The sequence below is a fragment of the Leiobunum rupestre genome, chromosome 5, assembly GCF_980474605.1.
Source record: "Leiobunum rupestre chromosome 5, qqLeiRupe1.1.hap1, whole genome shotgun sequence".
Classification (NCBI taxonomy): Eukaryota; Metazoa; Arthropoda; class Arachnida; order Opiliones; family Sclerosomatidae; genus Leiobunum; species Leiobunum rupestre.
Genome location: NC_143388.1, coordinates 62,898,710 through 62,923,289, shown reverse-complemented (window position 1 = coordinate 62,923,289; position 24,580 = coordinate 62,898,710). Strand labels below are relative to the sequence as shown.

The following is a 24,580-nucleotide window of genomic DNA, read 5'->3' as shown; positions in this document are numbered from 1 at the left end:
AGGGTCAAAAACTTCTTTTTGTAGGCATCGATTAATAGCTTTTTCCATTGAAACCACTCCGGGAGTGATCTGATTTGGTATCATACGCCATCGCTCTAGATCGTATGTGCTCGGAGGACCGAATATCACATTGAAATAGCTCGAATATCTGCTCCCATCTTGGAGCTGCTTCTTCTTCCCCAATGGAATACGTTTCGTTTTTCGGGGCGATCCTAGATTGCTCGGAGCAGCCCAATGAAAAACCCTATGAATCTAAGCGGAGACACCGATCCAGTGTTGGAAATAAGCTTTTTAAAAGTACTGGTCAGTGTGACCACTATACACCCTACTTAAAAAATAAATAAATTGGTCATGACCACGCTTTTCTGCCCCACCTCTCTTCCCCCTTTTATTTTACCTTTGAAAGTTAATTGTTAATAGCGATTAGGAACTATAATGTGTTATTTATCACAAACCAAAGTCTCCAAAGAGCTTTGATATTTATCACATTTCTTAAAGGGATCCATCACTCACAACAGGGGGAGGCATAAAGGTAACATAAAATCCAGACTTGCAGTGTGCTTCAAAACCAGTTTTTTTGTGCTTTACGCTCAATTTAGGAGTCAAAATCCGCAATTTCATAGGCTGTGAGAAACTGAGAGTGCAACGCTTTTATCATTTTATCTTTTCGGTATAGAATTATACTTTTCATTAAAAATAAACTGGCCATTATGACCAGTGGGCCCACAGATTCTATTTATTGGCCATAGCCCAAAATAAATTGGTCTTTGACCGACGCCACCGCCTTATTTCCAACACTGCAACGATCTATGCCGTTTAAAATGCCGGGAGTAGTGGCCCACTCCTGTAATCCCAGCATCTGGGAGGTAGAGTTTGTGAGGACGACCACCAATCCCCCAACAGGTGGTCAGGATACTTCCGCCGCGGGTGTCCCCACCCCTGTCCCCACGTATCCCCCATTGGCGTGACTCACGGTGACTGTTACACATATCTCACCCTGATTAATCAGTTATTGTGTGTGTTGGTGTCTACGGCCTAGGGTCGACACCGATGTGTGTGTCTCTTCAAAAATAAAATGCCGTTTAAAATATGTTAAAGTTGTCTGCTGGAGATTCAACTATTTATCTTGTCATGGCGCGCGACTTGAAAATCTGTGGAAATAAATGGATCTTTAAATCAAAAATTAAACTAGTGAATTACAAAATTTAACTGCAAATACCCAAATATCAGTTGTTTAAGAGATGTTTTAATTTATTCAAACCGTACGTTTTCGATAAGTATTTTTCCCTAATCCTCTAGCATGGTTTTTAAATTGGAGTATAAAGGCAGAATACGTCATTAATGTTGATAACTTAGTATGAAAGTTTTTGACCATCATGTGGTCAGTAAGCTCTTTACTGAACTTATCATGACGTGGGAGTCAGGCAAAGCTTTCAAAAGTATGGAAATGTTTCTAGAGGTTTTTCCTTAACTATTGGGTTATTAAAGTAGTGGACAAATAAAACTGTGACAAATTCGAGAATCATTGTTGGAATGGAGAGAGAACTGTATTAAAATGTAACAAAATTAAAAAGACTAATTTTTTTGGGGGTTATCGAAGCTTATCTGGGAAAACACAGTCGCCCAGAAGACATACTAGGCATAATCAACATGTTTATTTATTTTCCAAGTCTTCATAGAAATTTTAAAACTTTAACATAACAAGTTTTATAATATAGATAAAAAGCTACATTCAAATTTTAAAAGATGGACCAAAGAAAAAAGCAAAAAACATTATTTGAAGCATGGGCTACAAAACCAGATGAGAACAAAGCAGGACCATCTGGACTGTCTTTGAATAGAAATAAAACGACTTGGCCAAATAATGATGAACCCATTGCAATTGATAGTGATGATGAGAAGTTGGGAAATTTTCCATCAGATGATGACCAAATGTTGGCAATGGCATTGGAGATTAGTATGAAAGAATATAAAGCACAAAATATAAATAATGAAATTGGAGACATTAATCAACTCGATCCTATAAATGCTAATGCAAGTATTTCTTATCTTGATCATCCTGGACCCAGTGGACTTCAAAGTGTACCAAAACAGATACCCCTAGAAAATTTGCCAGGATTTAATCTTCAAGCCGGATCATCCTGGATATATCCAACTAATTATCCATTTCGAAAGTATCAGTTTAACATTGTACAATCTGCACTTTTCAAAAACACCATGGTTGTTTTACCCACTGGACTTGGAAAAACATTCATTGCTGCAGTAATCATGTACAATTTTTATCGTTGGTATCCACAAGGAAAAGTTGTGTTTATGGCTCCGACAAGACCATTGGTGAACCAGCAAATCGAAGCTTGTTTTAAAATAATGGGTATTCCGCAGGAACACACTGAAGTTCTCCTTGGTAAGTTAATAGTCTATGATAGTTACGTATTGTCCATATACCATCTGGTGAAAATAATAAGACCTATTTTGTTATATCTCTGTGTAAATTCATAAGTGTATGATGCCTCTTAGTAGTGAAATGACTGTGCTGCCTATTTCGAATACGTTTGTCAAAATAAACCTATTCTGTCTGCACACTGCATATCAATGTAGCCTTCACACAACCTTGTACTGCTGAAGCCGACGTTTCTCTAACCCTGAACTGTCTAAAGTTGGATAAATTTTGGTATTTACCTGGTATAAGCCTAGCTGAGCCTAGCTGAATTTTTGTTTCCCCCATCAGAGCCTCAGTGGTGGAAAAAAATCATTTCCCCCTCCACCTAGTAACATACCCCTGCCCTGCCTAATTTAGTTTAATTCTCGACTGCACAGCAGTGTTTGATCCGATATTTTTTTTAAACCTTTAATTATCTGGGGAATTGGAGATACATCACAATTTCTAGACCTTGAAAGGGCTTATTTGTTTACTTAGACGCATTATTAACTTATGGTAGATTTGATTCATCAAGTTTCAGCTCTCCATCTCAATATGTCTGAGATGGAGTGATGTAGAATGGACCTCATGCCTAAATAATAAGCACCTCTAGTCGGAAACATACACAATTTTAAGCAAACTAATTTTAGACCCTAGTCCTATGCCTCAGAATTATTTCTCTATGATAACGAGGCAAATAAAAATGTTTGGGCATTTTAGAAACGGCTCACAGTATCAATTTAATATGAAGAACCATAGTTATAAACTTATCAAATAACTGATCAAATACCTAATATTGTTTAAAATAACCAAGAAGGTAGTGGATTAAAATTTTCAATATAATTCTTTATCTGACGGAGGGACACCCTAGTCCACCATTATTTCCTTATGAAATAAAGGTGAATTATTATAAATAATAGTTTGATTCTAAATAATTTTAATTTAAAGTTATAAGTCTGAAAATTATTTCTACAATTTTATGATTAATAAAATATTGAAAAGAAAGAATTCTACCATTCACCTATAATATGATTATTATATTACTAACTCTTTAATTTCATTCTTAACACTGTAAATTGCTGTCTGTTTAAATATTATCAAAATAGACATACTTATTCTTATGCGTGTTAATTAAAGAATTACTCAACTTGTCAACACAAAAGATAATTTTTTTATTAGAAAAACATTTAACTCCTTATGCGAGTTACAGAGGTCAAACGAACAATACCATGATGCTAACTTGAGCAACGTGTCTTACTTCCCTCTGAACAAGACTGTTCTTTATAGGCTTATGCCATCTATACTTTTATTATGACAAAATATATAAAACTTATTTTAAAGACTTATGTTAAATGAGATTAATATGAGGACCAAGGTATTAACCCTTACCAAAAATTAAGTGGTCTAGGAACTTGGTTTTAAGTTTGTATTTGGGACAAATACCAACTAAAACCATACATAAAAACAACTTATTACCAACTAAAACCATACTGCCAACTTAATATCCACTTATTACCCCTTTAACTAGTTTATTGAAAAATGCTGACAACTTAAAACCAACTTAATACCAACTAAAATGTGTATACCAACTAAATACAAACTAAAAGCCAACTTATTTTTTGGTATGGGAAATCTGTATTATATTTTTCATTTTCAAGGGTCAGATGCTCCAGAGAAAAGGAAAGAGAAATGGTTCTGCAAGCGTGTATTTTTTTTAACACCACAAGTCATTATGAATGATATAAGCAGAGGTGTTTGCCCTGTCAACCTGTTAAAGTGCCTTGTAGTTGATGAAGCACATAAAGCTCAGGGAAATCATGCCTACTGTGAGGTTATTAAAGGACTTCTTCAAGCCTCAACATCCCAGTTCAGGGTCATCGGTCTCAGTGCCACACCTGGTGGAGATATGGAAGTGAGTAACAGCATCTTTTACTGTATACTTCAAAATTACTTACCCAGAATACTGGCCATTATGTTACAGTTGACTATGGTTGGTATTATGGTAGAATAACTGGTATAAATAATAAATACATTAGTTAAAATGTAAACTATTTACTAACAATTCATTACTATTGTGATTTCTTTCAATAAATACTGCAATAAAAATATTCATACAAGTTTAAATTTATTTCTGAAATCTGTCTAATCCTAATTTATAGGCTGTCAAAAACGTTTTGAGTAATCTGCTAATATCTCACGTTGAATTACGTTCCGAAGATTCACCTGATATAACCCCCTACACACATACAAGAACAATTCGCAAAGAAGTTGTTAAAATGGATCCAGAGCTACTCACCATAAAAGAAAAATTTATAAAAGTGCGCTTGATATGTCAGACACTGGATTACATTTCCAGTATTTTTGTAAGTTTATGGTTGTGTTTCTCATAAGTGTGGCAGTTCCCTATTTCATGTCTGCGACCTTTTTAATAATAGCCATTTCTAGAATGAGCCCGTTATTTTTTTGTGTACTTCAGACATGCGAAAAAAAATTTATCAGCCTCGTCATTGTAGGGATCCCCATACCAAAAAATAAGTTGGCTTTTAGTCGGTATTTAGTTGGTATACACATTTTAGTTGGTATTAAGTTGGTTTAAAGTTGTTAGCATTTTTCAATAAACTAGTTAAAGGGGTAATAAGTGGATATTAAGTTGGCAGTATGGTTTTAGTTGGTAATAAGTTGTTTTTATGTATGGTTTTAGTTGGTATTTGTCCCAAATACAAACTTAAAACCAAGTTCCTAGACCACTTAATTTTTGGTAAGGGGAAAATGTGCAAGGAATGATGCCAATACTTTTAAAATAGGGTTTTCATTTACGTCCCCTCACACATAGCTATCAGTAATTATTTAAACTATCTGACACACTTATGGAAAATAATTATAGACTTTAAAAACCATTTTAATGTCCATCAATGCTAATAATTTAAATTTTTTAAGGTTTTGAAATTTCTATTGGTCAAGCTAGAGCAAAAGAAAGCTATAAACAAAAATATAAATCCAGAATCATTAACACAGTTTGGTATGCTTAAACTAAAAGAAGCCTTTACTCAAAACCCTCCTGCAAATCTGACAAAGTTTATGGATGGTGCAATACAACTGGAATTTCTTATCGGTATCACACTCTATCACGCATATGAGCTGCTTTGTTCTCATGGGACTAGATCATTTTATAAATATATGAAAGGTACGCTATCATTATTATCAGGAAACTATATATGAGGAATGTGTAAGGATTCTTTGCCACCTTGCTGTGAAAGCAGCTCGAGAAACCAGGGGGGGGGGGGGCTTAAACTAGGGCAATAGTAAGAATCAAAGAACCGTCAATAGTAAGAATCAAAGAAGTCTTATGAATTACTTTTTTTGGGAAACTGTTCTAGTTCCACGTAAAATCCTTGTATTTAGAGGGTTAAAAAAGAACAAGGAAGCTAAGTTAACTTCTATTCAGGACCAGGCTTAATGTTGATAGGCGCCAAGTACCATTGCGAGTGTAATCTCTGCAGTAAACAAGGCCTATTTCTAACAGAATAACCAGGGCCACCGTAGTCTTCCTTAGACATTCCAAGTATATACATATATAGTTTCCTGCAATTATTTATTTTGGTATCGAATATACCCTGCATAATATTTAAAATTTATTATTTGGGTATAGAGGATTAAATGATGGCTTCTTAAAATAGAAACCCCAAGAATAAAATCTCAAGTTATAGAAATTATAGCCTTTGATACCTGGAAAGATAGTGTGAATATCAATATAGAGGTTAAGCTTGTGTATAAAACAATATTTGGGAAACACCTTACGCGCATAATTAAAATAAAATAATAAACTCCAAATAAATGCGTAAGTAAAAAGTCTATTTATTTAAAAACCGACTATAGTTTTGGCATAACATTATGCCCTTGACAATGGCATAATGTTATGCCGAAACTATAGTCAGTTTTTAAATAAATAAACCTTTTACTTACGCATTTATTTCTTATTTATTATTTTATTTTAGTCAAGCTTGTGCTAGAAAATCAGTTAGGAGCTTAGACTATTTACAAAACCATAGGAGCCAGAGGAAAAATCAATCTGTTTTCCCAATGGGTCTAAGACTTATTATGGTGCAGGTTCAGGAATGTATTGAGCTAGGCACCAACAATAAAGTTCAGGTTTATTGGGTTCCTGGTCATTGGGGGTTCTATGGTAATGATAAAGCCAAGAAGGGGGCAGAGACTGGGTTCTTAAGTCCTGAACTTGCCATTCCTTTCCCCTCGAGCATAGTGTGCGGCCTTATCTCAGATTCCATGACTGGCCACCAACTCAGGCTTTGGCTTGAGATGGATGGTCAAAGGCAGGCTAAAGAGTATCTCCGGGCCCCTCTAGGCAGAAAGCAAAATAGTTGCTCTCGCTCTTCAAGGTTGGTCGTTGGCAACTAACAGGCCACTGCTTGCTTAACAGACATCTTTACTTGATTGGAATCAATGACAATTAAATCTGTAGGGCTTGTCAGGTTGAGGAGGAAACTTCCTCTCATGTACTTTGTAGGTGCGACCATCTTGGTATGAATCAATTGGAAACCTCTGATTTCTTTAACATGCCGGTCAAGCAGATTCTCTATTTTATGACAGATATTGTACTTTTTAAGTCATAAGGTCTGAGGTTGCACAATTAACCACTGGTCAAAGTGCATGAAGGGGCATTTGTCTTGCCCTTCTCCTCACTCATTAATATTAATAATAATAATAGACTTCATAAAGCTACGTCTACACCTCAATGTATTTTCCTTTATTCTTTTCAATCTCAGGCTTGACCTCTCTATTATTGTCTTAGCAAAATGAGATTCAGTACAGGTTTAGCTCAACATTATGACATCATAACTGTCCCAAATGCTGTGAAATTTTGAAATATAAACAGAACAAAACGCACAAGATTAGATCAGTGTAAATTTAGTAAATTCCCAAGATAAGTGCCACTCTAGGTCATATTCTATTAGATAAAAAAGTTAATGTTAGTGACTCAGCAGTGGTTCTAGATAGTTGTCTACCCAAAAAAAATTATTTCAATAAAAGTATGTTCTATTTCATCCATCTATGTTCCCTATTGTCAAAAGCATTATTATTGAGAACCATTTCCTGAGTGCCATAAATGTAATCGTCTGACTTTCAAATTTTATGGAAATATCTATTTAACATTTAGAAATATAAAAATTATACATTTTGGAAGGAGAGGGGAAGATAAAGTATATTTGTAACCCATCTTTTATTATAAACTTCTAGCTCTTCCATCTGAGCAATCAGTTCCAACGTATCATTCAGCCCTCCACCGGGCATAGGATCCATAGAGAAAGAAACCTCAGAGCAGTTTAATTTTTCAGGAGAATAGAAGCATCCTAATATAACATATTTGAGGAGTTAATTAGCATAGCATATGTAACTACAGTAGGTATTAATAACTCTATATTATATATTTCAGGAAACATGACTGAAGCAGTAGCTCAAGAAAGAGTTATAAAATATTTGGAAAACAACCAGGATTTTCATGAAATATTTCAATTACTTAAAGAGAAACACGAAACTAATGTAAATAGAGTTATCATTTGTTCTTCATAGAATTTTATACATACATTTGCTTCAAGATTTAAGTATGTTAGGAGTTTTTATTCATTCATTCGCCATGATGTATGATAATTGTTTCATCTAAATATTCAGTTGTTAAGTATCTTAAAATATGACCAAGTTCATAATCAGGAAAGTACAAATTTTAATTAAATTTACAAATGCTTATGCAACAAAAATTACTTGAAACAGAAATCAGTGTAGTGCTGTTAGGGAGTGGTTTATATCCATAGTTAAGACTTAGCTATTGTTCGTGGTATGTCAGGATAATGTTCTCTTTTATTCCTATCATTTTTAGCGTCCTAATTCTTAACAAATAATTATCCCGCTATTGGAATTTTAAATGTTCTTTACGAAATTACATAGCTACAATTAAATGCACATATTTAAAAACAGAGCAAAACTGTGGTTTGTATTTTTTAGAGGAAATAACATTGAAAGGTTATTTGTATTTATATTTAAAAATTGTATGAAGTAATAACAAACTGACAATTAACCTTTTATTATTTAAAGGTAGTGAGTGGAAAATTTCCTTATGGACATCCCAAGTTGAAGAAGTTGGAGGAAATTGTTCTAAATCATTTTCAAAATACTTATGATGGTTAGGACCAAAATTGTCATAGTAATAATACTAATCAACATAATACACATGAGTGTGATGCAAAACAATATTGGTTATTGAATGTGTCAAAGCGATTGCACAATTGAAAAGATTTGGGACAGCTAGGACACTAGTCAATTGATCAGAATCAAATGATTTTTCAAATCTTTGATTTAAATCCCCTCTTCTACTTGAAAAAATTTACAAAAATAGTTTCTACATCAATGCCAATTCAGAATAAATTAAATTACAAGTGCTGATTAAAATTAAGTCAATTTAAGTTTTAGTTTACATTACTGATGCATGCAACTTTTAATCAATTTGCCAATAAAATAAAAAATTAAATCAGCTAGTTTAAGTCAAGTAAATAATTTTTCAATTTAAACGAAATATAAAAATGTACAACCCTGAGTACTTGGGACGTACAAAATCTGGTGTACTAAAGTCACCTCTGCAGACTCTACCTGATGCCCCCCCCCTGCCTATGGGTGTGATCACTTAGAGTTTGCTTGTAAACTGACTAAACGGAATACGCAAAGAGTACACATATTATACTGAGATTACCTACTCTCTACAAGAAGCATATGCACTGATTACGCAGAGTGATCAGCCCTCGCAAAGTCTATGATAACTAATTGATTTTATATGGTAAAAATTTAATTTCATACCCTGACATTTTTTTGCAATTGGCAGATCTGCCACTCTGTCAGACTCTAACCAATTACGTCATATGCCAATATACCAGCCATTGTTATCTGGTACTTCATTTACATATCATTTCTTACATTGGATTTTTATCTTCATTTCAACAGTTGAATCGACAAGAGTTATGATTTTTTCCAATTATCGAGAAAGTGTTGAAGAGATTGTTGAAATGCTAAAAAATCATGAACCCACAGTAAGAGCGATGGCATTTGTTGGACAGAATAGCAAAAACAGCAAAGGAATTTCACAGAAAGTGCAACTTCAGGTATGTTTTTATCAAGTTCCATAAAATAGTAAAATTATTACCAATTTTTAAAATATTTAGCAAATCGGTTTTAGTTAAAGATAATTTTAGGTATTGGGTTGAGTGGCTAGTGACTAAAAAAAGATGTTTGTGTGTTTTTATTATTTTAATAGGTTGTTAACAGTTTTAGAGCAGGTGGATACAATACTCTTGTGTCAACTTGCGTTGGTGAAGAAGGTTTGGACATCGGGGAAATTGACCTTATTATCTGTTACGATGCCCACAAATCCCCCATCAGGCTAGTTCAAAGAGTTGGACGAACTGGTAGGAAAAGAGATGGCACAGTTGTATCTCTGGTGACAGAAGGGAAAGAAGATTTAGTAAGTTGCAAAGTTTTTACTCTACTCTAATCTGATATTTCAATTAATAAGTTATGATAAAGGTATTTTGTAATGTTGAAGTTTATTAAAATATTATCCATGGCTTAAACTTAAAGTAAGAATAGTGGTATTTAGTGACAGGAAATACACTTTGCTTATTTAAGAAATTTATTTATTATTGCGCCATGAGCTAGCGTTTCAATGTCAGAAGGTTGATAAATTTCTTGAATGGTAAGGACAAAAGGTGGACGTAAAACTTTTTATTATCACAAATATAAATGGTTTTTAAGAGATGACTTAAGATTACAATTGTAATAACTTCGTAGGTACCTGTAATTAGTTATAAAGAACAACAAGTTATTTCCTTTACGGATCCAAACAACAACTGCTTTATTCAGTAGGGAACATCCCTTTATATATACAGGCGAATGACCTTTGATTGAGTTGTAAAAAACATTATACAAAAATAGATAACCTCGTTATCACACCTCTCCCTCTATTAAAAGGTTATTTTAAATCAATGTACAGTAAAACGATTAGGGAGTTTTGATATCCGAGTAGATCTTCTTGGTATCGGTGTTGGTGGTGAACTATTCTGGTTTGAGTCGGGTTCCGGAATTGACTCATTACTACGTGTTACTATTGGAGTCGGTGAGTCACAGGGGAACACGAACCTTGGATGGTAATCGGTAACACCACAGCTGATCCGCATGACGGTGCCATGTGTGATTGTTACTCGTCTGGACTGTAAAGTTCTGTACTCGATCGGCCTGGCTGAGAACAGTTGAAGGAGTCCACGACTGTCCCTGCCGATAGTCTTTAGTCAGCACTTGATTGCCCACATGAAACTCCCGAGCCTGTCCGCCGTAACCCCATACTTGAGGGATGAACCAAATCCAAGAGTGTGCGCAGGCGACGTCCTTTAAGTAATTCGGCCGGGCTCATCACAGTCGTGGTATTGTAAGGCCCAAAGTTGGCGCCACGCCAATAGTGACTAAAGCGCCCCCTATAACCTTAGTATAAAGGAGGGAGTAAGGCAGAACGTGGGCAGTTGCTGTGGGGACCACCCCTTAAAAGTTAAAAGCTCCCTCCTTGTAGAATCACCTTCAGACCATAGGATCTCTCATTCGAGTATATTAAAAGTAATGCTAATTATTTCTAGTGGAATTTATTTGTCTTACGGATACCGAGTGGTAGAAATTCTTTAAATGGGTAATATTTAATAACAGATCTGGTAGCACTGCGTCATGTATTCCAAGGCTGCGTTGAGTAACGCTCAATGGTTGGATACAGTTTCATGTTTACTGTGACTCCCTTGTCAGATGTTGTTGAACGATTTTTACACCTTCCTCTGTGCTGCGACATCAACAAAATAATCTGCTCCTTCAGCTGATGACTTGATTGACTAAACGTTTTTAACGTGACGTCAAAACCGCGTATGCTAAAAATTGTACAGCAGAGTAAACAGTCTCAATGTTCAGGGTTACTGGACGCAACCCTAGATTGTATTCCGAGTCAGTGTGTTAGTCTGCTTTCAGCCATCAAAGATATAGCATAACATCAGATATGACAATTTCATCCCACCTGCATCACGCCTTGTTTTGCCCTTGAATATAAAAATGAGGTGTTTGACTGTTGAAGTCTACACTCAACCTAAAGGAGAATTTTTAAATCAGTATAGTTTAAGTATATTTTTTTGGTTTTAGAAATACAATCAAGGACAGTACAAGAAAAGATGCATAGATTCTGCCTTGACATCTCAATCAATTGTCAAGTATCTTCATCCTGGATGTCCAAGAATGGTACCGCTAGGAATCAACCCAGTTTGCTTAAAAATGCATATGACTGTCAATCAGTATCAGTCAAAGCTTTTAAAAAGCTCAAAGAAAGGAGATAACACCTCCCTTGTTAAAAATCGTAATATCTCTAATATGTTTGATAAACTAAGTAAGTTCCAAATGTATGCTCTTATAATTGAGTAGTGCTAGTTGATTAATCAATAATGAAATTCATTAAAAGTGTGAAAATTAAAAAAAAATTAAATAAGATTTAAACATATTATTATCAATCATAGGGTGGAGAATTTGAAATAGTGTAGTTTTTTTAAAGGTGAAATGTTAAATATTTTAAACTCTAAAATATATTTTAAAATGGTAGAGTAGCCAAATAAACAATGTTTTTTTAATTTCTTGACTTTGCTCACAGATAGAAAATACTGTCTAAACCTTGTAAAGGAGAAGAATCCATTCTGGTCAAAATTATAAATTTAACACGCAATAGATTGTTGTTTAATTCCTCTATGTTTGTAAAAATTAAGATAAGGTTTTCAAAAACCAAGATAAGAGGTAAATCTAGAAATTCACCTTGCCTTGGTAAATCACAATAAAGTCTCATGATGAGTTAAATCAATTATGCCAATTGATCATTATTAAATGCATCTAAATCGATATATATATATTGAAAAAAGTAGTTTAATTCAAAATTAGTTTGCATTATTTCCTCACTTTTCACTATCAAGATGTAACTGTAATGGGAATTACAATCTAATATTGAGTTTAAAACCAATTATTATCTTGGATTACTATTAATATAGTTAACTCATACCTTATTTTAGTCAATTTTGAATTAAAATAAATAACATTCATTATTATTTAAGATTCTACAAAAAAGAAGACTTTAGAGAGTTCTTATTTAACTGATGCAGAATATCTTAATTGGTCCAGAAAATTCGAAATTAAAGATGATGAAATACCTCTTTTACCAAAATCCAAATTTTTGTCAATTCCTGATTCTGAGGTTATTTAATTTTTTATTTCTATTGTTTTCACATTTGAGACTAAACTGTTATTTCATTTTCAGAATAGCAGCGATGAATGTAAAAATCAAAACCGTATTAACCTTTCTAAGTGGACTCCGTGGCAAACAACCAAAAATCAAAGCTTTTTTGCTAGTCACTCAAATAAAACTGACATTCTTGTTAATGTTATGCAATATATTGAAGCTCAAGCCACTTTGCCGAGTGAGACGTTTGCGCTAGAGGATTTGCCCAAACCAGCCCCTGAAATTACAGAAATTATCTCTACGAACAATCCTAAAAGGAAACAAATCTCCGAAGACTCTGAAACTGACAAACCACCAGATGGAAGAGTAAAAAAGAAATTGAAAAAGAAACCTCCTGTTTTTATGTGGAGTGAGAGTAGTGGTGATGAATCGTGTGGTATTTCTGTGGTTCCTGCAAATGTAAACGTCATTCCATTCAAAACTTGGAAGAATCCACTAAAAGCAACCTTGCCAATTATCGAGTTGAGCAGTCCTGTAGCTCCTGAAACTGAACCATTTATTGTTAGATCTCCACCTCCAATAGTACCTAAGGTAGATAAATTAGTTAAATTTTCCCAATCCAGTAGGAAGTGTCTTAAAAGTCCACCATCACTGGATTTTGAATTTAAATTTCCTTTATCACCTGTTGACTTGAATGAAATATTTTCTGTAAAACGTATTGTTGAGGCCATTGAGGAAATTGAGAATTCTGATGACGGTTATAACAGTGACGACGAGAAGTTCTCTTTCTTACAGTTCTCAAAACTAAAACCTTTTAAACCACTCGATCATGGTGAAAAGACAATATTGAGAGCTCCTCTCAATTTTGATATTCAGAATGAAGAACTGCCTGAAGAAGATTCAATAGATTTACCATCATTTAGTTTAGAGATAAAATGTCTTGTACCAAAGACAGGGCATAAATTTTATAAAGATGATAATCATGGTCAAAGAAAAAATGGTAATTTTGATACTCCTAATAAAATTGGTACCTATGATCCAAGGATAAAAGATAATATTGATGTTGTTGATATGACTGATAATCATGACCCTAACAAGAAAGGTAATATTGATACTGCTGTTAGTATAATTGATACCTGTGTGCTAAAGATGAAAGATAGTTTTGATACTGTGGAAAAAATTGTTACTCATGAACAACGGATGAAAGATAATTTTGATGTGGAAAAAACCAATATTCGTGATATTTTGAAGGATAACGTAATTGCTAATTTTGATATAGAATTTGAAGATGATGATATTTTTAATAGCATTGATGAGAAAAAGCTAATAGGGAATCATTGTCCAGAAAAATATATCTTTGTAATGAACAGGTCTCCAAATGTAAAGAGCTGTCATATTAACTCTGATTCCGACATAGAGATTGACTTGCCAAAGCCTTCATTTTGTTACCAAACTGCTCTTTCATCCACTCCTAAACACAAATTTAAGGAAATAGTTCAAAATACCAGTTTACCAAAAAGTAGCAATAGAAGAGAATTGAACACAAACCAGATGTCAATGATATACCAAGAGCAGGAACTCTGTGATAATACTAAAATTCCTAGTAAAAACTCATTAAATGTGTCTAGTACAGAATTTCAAAACCAATCATGTGTTGTTGGATTGACTCAAATGATAAACTACATAAATCATTCTAGTTTAACAACTGATAAATTTTGTAAAAATAGATTTACCCCTATCAAAGATTTATCAAATGTCAAGAACAAAAATTCAATTGCAAAGTCAGAAACAGTGGTTGAAAAGAGTGTCCCTCTCATAAGAACAATGGCTAACTTTGACCTCAAACTTGACTCATCCTGTGATGGATTTTCACAAAAACTCGGGGATATTTCATTAAATGCTATTAAGAATGGTGTTTTGAAATCAGATATCAATCAGGCCCCAAATCAAGTTACAGGAGTGACTAGTCAAAGAGTTTTTGCAAACTTTGATGTAGGAGTGGATTCAAGTGATGAAGATTTGTTTTCTCAAAAACCAAAAGTGGTTGAAAAGAGTGTCACTCTCGTAAGATCAATGGCAAACTTTGACCTCGAACTTGACTCATCCTGTGATGGATTTTCACAAAAACTTGAGGGTATATCATCAAATGCTATTAAGAATGATGTTTTGAAATCAGATATCAATCAGGCCACAAATCAAGTTACAGGCGTGACTAGTCAAAGAGTTTTTGCAAACTTTGATGTAGGAGTGGATTCGAGTGATGAAGATTTGTTTTCTCAAAAACCAAAATACATCTCATCCTGTGACGATTTCTCACCAACACCAGAGGCTGTAGTTAAATGTAACCCAAAGCAATCATCAAACTCTATTAAGAATAATATTTTGAAATCAGATATTGTTCAGGACTCAGAACAATCTAAAGGAGTGACTATTCAAAAAGTGTTTGCCAACTTTGATCTAGGCGTTGACTCAAGTGATGAAGATTTGTTTTTTCAAAAGCCAAAAGATATACCCAAATCTAATCAGCTGCCTAATACTGATATTACTTCAGATGAACATGATTCACCCATTCGAGTTAAAAGAAAAAAAACTGCAGTAATAAAGGTAATAATTCAAGTTTTTAATGGTATAGTATTCAATAATGTGTTCTTGTATACATATGATATAATCTAGATTATGTTTTTAATTTGTATAGTATAAAATGGAACAGCATTTTTATTTTTTCCAAAACCAAAGTTTCTTCAAACTTAGCTTTCCCAATTATTTATCCAAATTTTCTATAATTTAAAAAAAAATCCTATATTTACCTTTATTTAAAAAATGTTATTGACGGCAAATTTGATATTTTTCCAATACAATTCTGTGGGCTTTCAGTGATCATCTTGGCTTGTTAAATAGAAAAAGAATTAGGTATTTCATTTACACCTCTGTTATGTTTGCAATTGTTTTAAACGCTGTAATTTTTCTCTTAATTCATACCTGCTGATTTGAACTAATATTTTTGCTGTAATAATTCTTATTTTGCTTGTTGATGTATGCTTTTTTTTTATTCTTAGGATGACATTTTTTCACAAAATGTTATGCCCGAAGAACCGTCTCCCAAGATTCCAAAATCAGGTAATGAAGATTGTCTATCCTACTCTTAAACCTATTTTGATCCTGTATATCTATTGAAGGAACTGATTTAAAGATATGGGATTTAAATTATTTTTAGACAAAAGAGGAGAGGATTTTTTAGTTAAGGGTTTAAAAAGTTGGCTTTTTATTGGAGTTTTAAATCCAATGTTAATCAGCAAAGCTACCCTACACTAACTAACTAACGAAACTGGTAAGAAAATCATAACGTAGTGATTTAAAAAAAACAAACGTTTATTAAGAATGAGTACTTTACAAGATGAACGACATATTAGGAGTGACGGCAATAATAAACGCTGTAAGCGAATATATATACACATAAGGTTAAAAAATAGTAATATAAGATTAGTGATTAAAAATATATCTTATTTACAATAAACATTTTTTAACCTATTAAAAAAAACTAAACGAGAAAAGCCGATAACGCTTTTTATCTTCAACACTTTTTGACTCCTTAAATAGACATATTTTTAATTTGCACATCACCTTCAGCTTATAATAGTTGTATCAAGAATGTATTTTTTATATTTAGGGAGAATGATTATATTGAGATTATCCACGGGCATCATTATTGAATTTACCCCAGCTTGAGAAATTGTGGAAGAAAAACGTCAATGCCAGTGGGTTTCCATAGTGTCAGAATTAAACATCAAGGGTGATGGAAAGCAATTCTAAAAATCGCCTCAACTAAGTCATTCACCCTAAGTATAAATTAAAACATACTTTATTTTATTAGCAAAATAAAAGGTTGGAATTTCTAACTCAAACAACATTCAATAATGAATTAGTTTAATTAGTTTTGCCTGGGGTTGATCAACAAAAACTATTTCTGGGAAGTTATTAATTTATGCAATCTAGTAAATCATGGGCAGATAATTAACTTAAAATTAGACTTTTTAACTCATATGTGGTTCCTAAATTTAAAAATTCAATAAAATGATTGAAAAATAAGGCCCATTGATCTTTTCTAAATATTCTTGTTTATTTTGATAGACAGAAGCTCTTTTTGTCATAAAGGAGTTATTGTGACGAAAAAAAAGGTTTGTTTGTTATAAGATTTATGCTAAAAAAATTATATCTTGTGGGGGTGGTGGAGTGGTTAGCACTTTCCCCTCTCAGCAAGAGGAGCCGAGATGATCCCCGCTGGCGGCACTGGGTGAAAACTTGGAACAACTCCTGCATAGAGTTTGCAAATTCTCTCCCCACTAATTAAAGGGTTTTACCCCGAGTTATAGTAATAGTAAGTGTAGGGAACAGTTAGCTCGCGTGACATGAAGGGCTTGCCACCACCCTCCTAGGCCATTTAACCCAACCACCCAAATTAAAGCCAAAAAAAGGCGCTAGATGACTTGGGCCTAAGGTGGTGCCTTGGGTATTAGCTTAGCTGATTGTTTTTTGGTTCAATTTGTAACAAACAAATCATAGTGTATTGTATTCTTTTTATTATACCATTAAAGGGTGATATTAATGATTTCCTTGATGTCGAAGCTCACGTATCTGGAATTCTGTCTAGTGATGAAAGAGAAAGCATTGATGGTTCATATGACCAGAGTTTTGTTAATGATTCAGAAGAGAGCCTTAATGCTAAAAGTAAGCTGTATTGTAATGGTTTTCACTAAATTACCAGTAAGTATAAAGTAACTTTTTTTTTCAAATTATAATCTTTCAACTTAATTAGACGGTAATAAATCAAAGTAATTGGATAATAATAGCTAGTAATGTAAGCTGCATTTTCATTCACAAATTAAAATAAATTTATACATTCCAAGAATGAAAACTGCTGGATCAGTGGCGAAACATTTCTTACAGAGATTGTAAACATATAAGAGGTGATTTGTGAGATAAAAAATGGAGGATGACAATAGCCACCATTAGAACTGGTCAATTCCCATCTGTGTCAGAGAAAATGCAGCTTAAAAATTTTAATATATCCGATAACTTTTGTTCAGTTGTTTTCATTATTTCATTTTGTACTTTTCATTACACACAGGTCCAGAAAGTATAAAAGGCCTTTACATAAAAACCACAAAAGATGCCATAGTAAAGGGGAATAAGTTTAAATTACAGTTTAATCCAACAAACAGCAATAGTATGATATTTTCACAAGCTGTAGAATCTGATTGTAGTGATTATGAATTGGACAGTTTTTGTGTGGGAAATAATGACAAATCAGGTGATGGTACACCAGTTAAAGTTCCCCGGAAAAGGAAAAGTTGCAATATTATTAGTGCAAATAATGTGCGACGAAAACGGATAGTTGAACTGAGCCATTCATCAAGTGATGACGAAAATCATTTTATAAAGCAAAGTAACATGCGGAACAGTAAATATTTTTCTGTAGTAAAAACAATGCCAAAATTAAGTTCAAGTATGGGAACTGATTGGCTATCTAAAGAAAGTGCTTTAAATTTATCCCAATGCTCTGATAATAAATCACCAAGTAAACTACCAGATTTTTGTAAACCATCAACATCTGGGTACAAGTCTTTAGTTGGACAGCCACGACAGAAGAATAATGCATCATTATCAAGTACAAATTTCAATTTGAATGAAAAAGTTTTTAAGGTTGATAAAACACCAGATGCACTCGCCTCTTCATTCAAGGAAATGGTAAAAAAAATTTGAAATATTTCACGACTCTTTAACTGTAAGCATATCATTAAACATAACATTAAAAAATAAAAATTATTGGGGCTCATGCAGTCTGAGTAGCCTGTGTCGGGATCATTCTTTTCAAATCACTTTTCTACGTGTAATTTTTACCGACGGAGTGTCCCAAAAAGTTATTTTCTTGTCATTTTATTAAATATTTTTCAACAAATTATTTATGAACGTAAAGTTTAAAGGTAAGACTTCAGAAGCTTTTAATATTTATTAATAGTGCAAAAATTCATTATCTCTTCACTGGGACCCTGTCTGGCTTTTAGCCCTAAGTTTAGAATTCTGAACAACAGTTAAAAAAAAATTATCATGATTGCCACAGAACACCTGGAAAAGTCAGGGAATTTGAAAATGAGTCTTAATGTCAGCGAATTTTAGAACTATTAAAAAAGTTTAAGTAAATCATGGATCTTTAGAAATAGTCAGGGAAAACCTAGAATCTGTAAAAACTGTGACAACCCTATTTTAACACAACCCAACCTTGCATAAAATAGTGATGGAATGAGTGTCCTAAATTGCCACATGGAATTTGGAACTCTAGAAATTAAAGAAAAAAAATCAAGGTATTCTATTACTTTTGAGATGGGTTATCACCAGACCATTACTCTTTTAGTTGAAAATTGTTCTTTCATATCATCTATGCTTGGTAATTTTTTTATTAAGAAACTGATGTAGATTTTTGGTAGACTATAGTAATATGATCTGAAGAAGTGCAGGTGAAGTTATTTACTTGTTATTTATTTAATCAGGTTCAACCAGAAGGAAAACACATCGTTTTTGTAGATTCAAAAGAGTTGGCACCTAGTAGGGTACGAAAAATGTTTTTTAAAGGGAATATAAGCCTTACAAATTCTGTCGCCCCTAAAAGGCTTCCAATATTGGCCGCTTTATCCTTTTAACATTAAGTTGTTTGTTGCGGAGGTGAGCCCTAAAATTGTTGGGGTCTTCCGTAAAGAGTGCTAAAAGTTGTATTCCCTTTAATTTAATATTATTATTATTTATTTTAATGTAATATTTTCTTTTTTCAGCTAATAATTTCTACTCTCAGAGACATTCATCATGTTCATGTTATTGTACTGCCCATGAAGGGGGCTAATTATATAATTTCTAGCAGAGCGGGCATTTATCGTGCTGCATCAACTGATTTCTTGAATGGAGCTAATAAAGATAAGATAGAAAAGATATTACAAACAATGCATGAATACTTTGAAAAGACTTACTTAATATTGGAAATTAAAAGAAGTAATGCTCATAACCCTAAAAAGTAAGTTGCAAAGGGTTTCTAGAGTCACTAGGGGTACATTCTGTTACTGTAAAATGTTAAAAACCAACGCAATTTTTTGAATGTGCATTGTGACGTCAAATGTTGCTGTACGTTTTTTTTAAACGATGCCATAGATGGATTTTATGAAGGATCGCGACATCTAAAGGCGACAGACGGTACTAAAAATTTGACATTACTATATGCTTTTTTTCCTCATCAATGCCATCGATGGGCATTACGAATAGTAGTGACATCTATACGTGGCTGTCAGTAACATTCTCCATGTGCTTCACGACCGCGTGCTTGGGAAAAACAACAAAAACACTGATGGGCATCGGCTCCTCGAGTTGATAGGCATCGTGACAACAAAAAAAGGAAATACAAAAAGTCATACAGTAACTTTTTTATTTTCCTACGGCAATCGATGGCTTTTTTTAGAGCAACTTAACGTACCCTTGATAATACTGTTAAGTGAAGTTTTATGACGGTACAAAATTTTAGACGAAGTATTTGAACAAAATAAACTTGGTTAAAATATATATTTACAACATTACAAGTGCCATGAGAGACAATAGTTAATAGTTACATTTAAACATAATACCAGGCAGATAGGCACAGCTGAAGTGAGTGACTGAAGCTAGAAGTTAAGAGTGCGGTGAGTAGCTGTGTCTGCATGGCTTTATATACTAGAATATACTGATGGTGGTGCCACCACGCGATCGGTTATTATAAACAAATATGTTCATAAGTAAATAAGATTTATATAAGTAGGTAGTGTCAGAATTTGTGGTGACAAAGTAATGGAAAACTATGTTTACCAACAAATACAATTCGATTGAATACCCTCACCATTGGGTCACCATATTATAACCAGCTTAAAGGGCCTCAGCATTGTTTTAATTTTGAGAATGAGGAGCAGGAAGGTATGCCTGAGTAATGTGGTAGATGGTGTTGAATTTGGCCTAAGTTTTCAAACGATTCCGTGGACCTTTAAGATAGGTGGTTGTCTTGGGGTACATTCAACAATTAAAGCAAATGAACTCGCCATTAACAAGGGTGTGTCTAGCTGTTATTTCTTAAAATGGGGTTTATATTTACTTGAAATTAATCCAAAGTCGTTATTAATTTCAAGAGCAGAAATAGAATGCGGCAAACGAATGAATGTTTAAACTTCATTTTATTATTAAAAACATTAGAATTAGCTTGGATGTTTATAATCAATTTAACTTGCTGTCTATCATAAACAATATTGAAGTTTTCTCCTACAAAGCAAAAATGTTCCTATTATAACAAAAACTGACTTTGTACTGAGAGTCCTTTGAAATGTGTTATTATAAAATATCAGTTCTGCTATGCATTCTTAATTCTTTGTCATTTTTTAGGAAAACCATTAGCTATAATCTGTAGTTTTCTTCCAAAGTATTTCAAGTTGGCATAAAAAATGAAATTACAATATTCGTTATTAATTTGAGTATACTACTTTTTATTATGATGTGACTCGCTTTTCGCATTGTCTGCCCAAGAAATATCATAAAACAGATAAAGATACAAAAACCATATCATATGAAGTGACTTATCATTATATCTATTTTTTTTGGGGGGGGGGGGGCTTACAATAAGTTTTTTAAGAGGCTTTGGAATAATTTTGGAGGCGGGTTAAATGTGATTTTGATCCCAACTAAAATAGACTATATAGCGCCACCTCTGATTTTGAGTACAAGAAGTATTGGGATAGTTGACGTCATATTGAGGTTAAGGACCATTCTCATCTATTTTATCACCAGACTGGTCACATGCATCAGACATTATTGAAACTTACTCATTTCAGTCCATTACAAGCAGTGGTGGATCTAGGGGTAGAAAGGGAGGCTACAGCCTACCCGTAATTATCTAGGGGCCCCCAAATCATTACCATCTACTATATGGCATATTCACAAGCCATTGCTTTGTGCAAAGCTACAGTTACTGAACTTAGAGAAATGAGAACTGATACTAAGTTTACTGAAATATGGGACGAAGCTTCCTAACTTGCCAAAACAGTAAATGTTTCAATACCAGATCTAAAGAGTGAATTTGGTCAACGGAAAAGGGTAGTTTGGTAAGAAATTGAAAGAGTGCATAGTTTATGCTAGCTTAGAAAACAGGGAAAATAAAAACATGAACGTGAGCCAAAATTAAAAAGTACATATTTCGTGATTTTGGATAAATTTACCACAGAAATTAATAGGAGGTTGACCGATAACTCTTCTGTATTTAATTATTTATTGGCGTCTGATCCTCAGTGTCCAATTTTTAATATTTTTGAGGGATTTGAATTCAATACTAAATCCATTAAAGATGGAATAAAAGTTGTTACACGCCTTATGTTAAACGCTCGGTTTACAGCGTGACACGCGAGAGGAGTTTTAGCACCCTTAACAGAATAAAAACAATCACATGAACAACAATGTGAGAAAATAGTCTTTCAAACTTATCGTTGTTATCTCTTAGAGATCTAAGCAATATTTTGTAAGATAATTCCATGAAGGTGGTTGATGAGTTTTCTAAACAGAGTAAAAGAATTGCTTTTTCTTTTTAAATTAATAACTTAATTGGTCTAACTTAGCACCTTCAACAATTTTATAAATTTAACATTTCGTTTTTAGAATATGTGGTTGGGGGCCATTTTTAACATTCTAGCCTAGCTACCTCGACAAAAATCCTGGATCCGCCACTGATTAAAAGATTATAAACATCCACAGGGCCTGAAAAAAATTTAGGCCCTAAAAAAAATTGTCAGAAGTCTTTTTTATAGTAATGAAAGGCAAGATATTGTGTTTAAGATTTTATTATTATTTCACAGGTCACGGACAATATATGCCGATACATTGTTGAACAATGTTTTCAAATTGGGGACAAAAGTGTTCTACTCAGAATCACAAAGTAAGTTCATAGTAACATGAATTTATAATTACCTTTAACATAAGAGTCTCAGTTTTGCATAGACCACACATTTTTTGTTAATAATTTGTTTTTAAGTTGCCTATTTTTACATAGTTATCAGTAATTATTGCAACTGACACACTTATGTATTGTACTTATTTACAATTATTGAATCTTTTTTTTCAGCCTGCAGTGCAAAGATTTTAGCTGATATAGTCCACCAAGAAAAAGGAATGAATTTACAAGACTATAAAATAGCTTGTAAAATGACCAAAGAAAAGGAAGAGGTAAGTTACTAGAAAAAGTTAAAATGGCAAATATTTATGTAATGTTTGTCATAATTCATGAAATAGACCCTTAAAAATTCTTAATTAAACCAGTGGGGTGTATTTTGCTGAAGTAGCTCCTGCAGTGCTGTCACAATCTAGCTGTTTACGAAAATTAGTTTTTGTTAGATCTAGAAAATTAAAGGAAGTAGAAACTAAATCAAAAATTTCCTTCCAACATGCTGTATCACCCATATCTTCTGTTCATAAGTATACAACCTGTAACAATAATAATCTACTAAATTAAACTAACAAAGTGTAAAAAGTTACCATTTAGTTGCTACACAAAGAATATATTTGTTTATATTTTAGTTATTATAGTTTAGTTCCCCTTGATTCTCCAACAGTAAGCTATTTCTGCAAAAAAAAAAATCAGCCCAGTATATCATTGATTCCCTAAAGCTCCATCTTCCAACCCCATTTACTTTTCCTTCACCCCACTTATGTCCATGGAAAATTGGACCATGATGGCTGTGGGTCTCAACATTGTCAATCTCACAATGGAATAAATACATTCTTGATAACACCTGAGGTTTTTTTTCTGCATTAAAAATGAAACCACATAATTAGTTTGTATACTTTTAAAACGTTTAATTTTATTTACCAGTTATTGCAATTTTATACAACTCTGCCATACGTAAATCACGGACTTGCCCTTAATCTGGTTTTGAGATTCATCAGTATATCTCAGGTCCTAAACTGGTAAGAATTTTTATCTTGTTACAGAAATATGTTGTAAATTGTTCAAGCAAATAATTTTTTTAAACTAGCAAATACAATAATTGTGGGAATAAAGTTTAACAAATTAATTTTCTTTAGCTCAATCAGAGAACTTGAAGAAAAAGGAGAAATTTCTCAACGTTTGGCCAAGAAAATTCACATGATTATAAATGATCGAATATCACCATGTTACTAATTAGTAACTAGAAAACCTGTAAACAATTTCAATTATTTTTCATAAATCAGGGATGTAAATTAGGATTAATTCTGCTATTGTATGTATGTATGTAAAATATAAAGGTGTGTAACTAAGAAAATTATTAATATCTTCAAGATATGTTGGGCAGGAATGTCAACAAAAGCCCTTAAACATTTCCCTTGTTTAAAACACCAACCAATTCTCATACTAGGCCAATAAAATTATAATCAAAATGTCACTATTTTGCTGCAAATTGTTATGTAAATTTTTCATTTTATAAGATATAAATAAATTTTTGTAATGAAAAACTATAAGTTGAATAAATTTGAGATGCTGATATTTTGAAATAGCATGTAAAAGTTTCCCTTATTTAGAAATTTGTGTGTTAAAAAAAAACAATCTAATATTCCTCTCCTTGCCATTTAAAGGTTTTAGCTCAATTTTGTGAAAAAAATAAATTGTTTATTAATATTTGCTGGTTATAACCCTCTTTACCCATTAGACATAAGCGTTTGTAGATTGTTCCAACTTGAGGAAAATCTTTGACTGAAAAATCTACATCGAAATCATTTGTGCTTGATTACTTCAAGTTGAAATGTTCAAGAATCCTTCGTAGCGACAAAAAAAC

The 24,580-nt window shown here is 33.1% G+C and overlaps 1 protein-coding gene across 2 annotated transcripts; it reads left to right on the top strand.

Annotated features, from left to right (window-relative positions):
* Positions 1-1,196: 1,196 nt before the first annotated feature.
* On the top strand, positions 1,197-24,276 carry Fancm (FA complementation group M). 2 transcript variants are annotated; one of them, XM_090174799.1, is made up of 22 exons: positions 1,197-1,262; positions 1,719-2,404; positions 4,078-4,331; positions 4,579-4,737; positions 5,357-5,603; positions 7,872-7,978; positions 8,528-8,615; positions 9,428-9,585; positions 9,738-9,944; positions 11,651-11,891; positions 12,601-12,740; positions 12,804-15,329; positions 15,782-15,842; positions 16,854-16,900; positions 17,318-17,450; positions 17,851-18,470; positions 19,271-19,330; positions 19,550-19,785; positions 22,628-22,707; positions 22,894-22,994; positions 23,641-23,735; positions 23,853-24,276. In XM_090174799.1, exons 2-22 carry the CDS (start codon positions 1,747-1,749, stop codon positions 23,947-23,949), a joined length of 6,315 nt encoding a protein of 2,104 aa, XP_090030925.1. In that variant the 5' UTR covers positions 1,197-1,262; positions 1,719-1,746; the 3' UTR covers positions 23,950-24,276. The 2 variants fall into 2 exon arrangements, with proteins under 2 accessions (XP_090030925.1, XP_090030926.1); XM_090174800.1 differs by lacking the exon at positions 1,197-1,262 and adding an exon at positions 1,397-1,439.
* Positions 24,277-24,580: the final 304 nt, after the last annotated feature.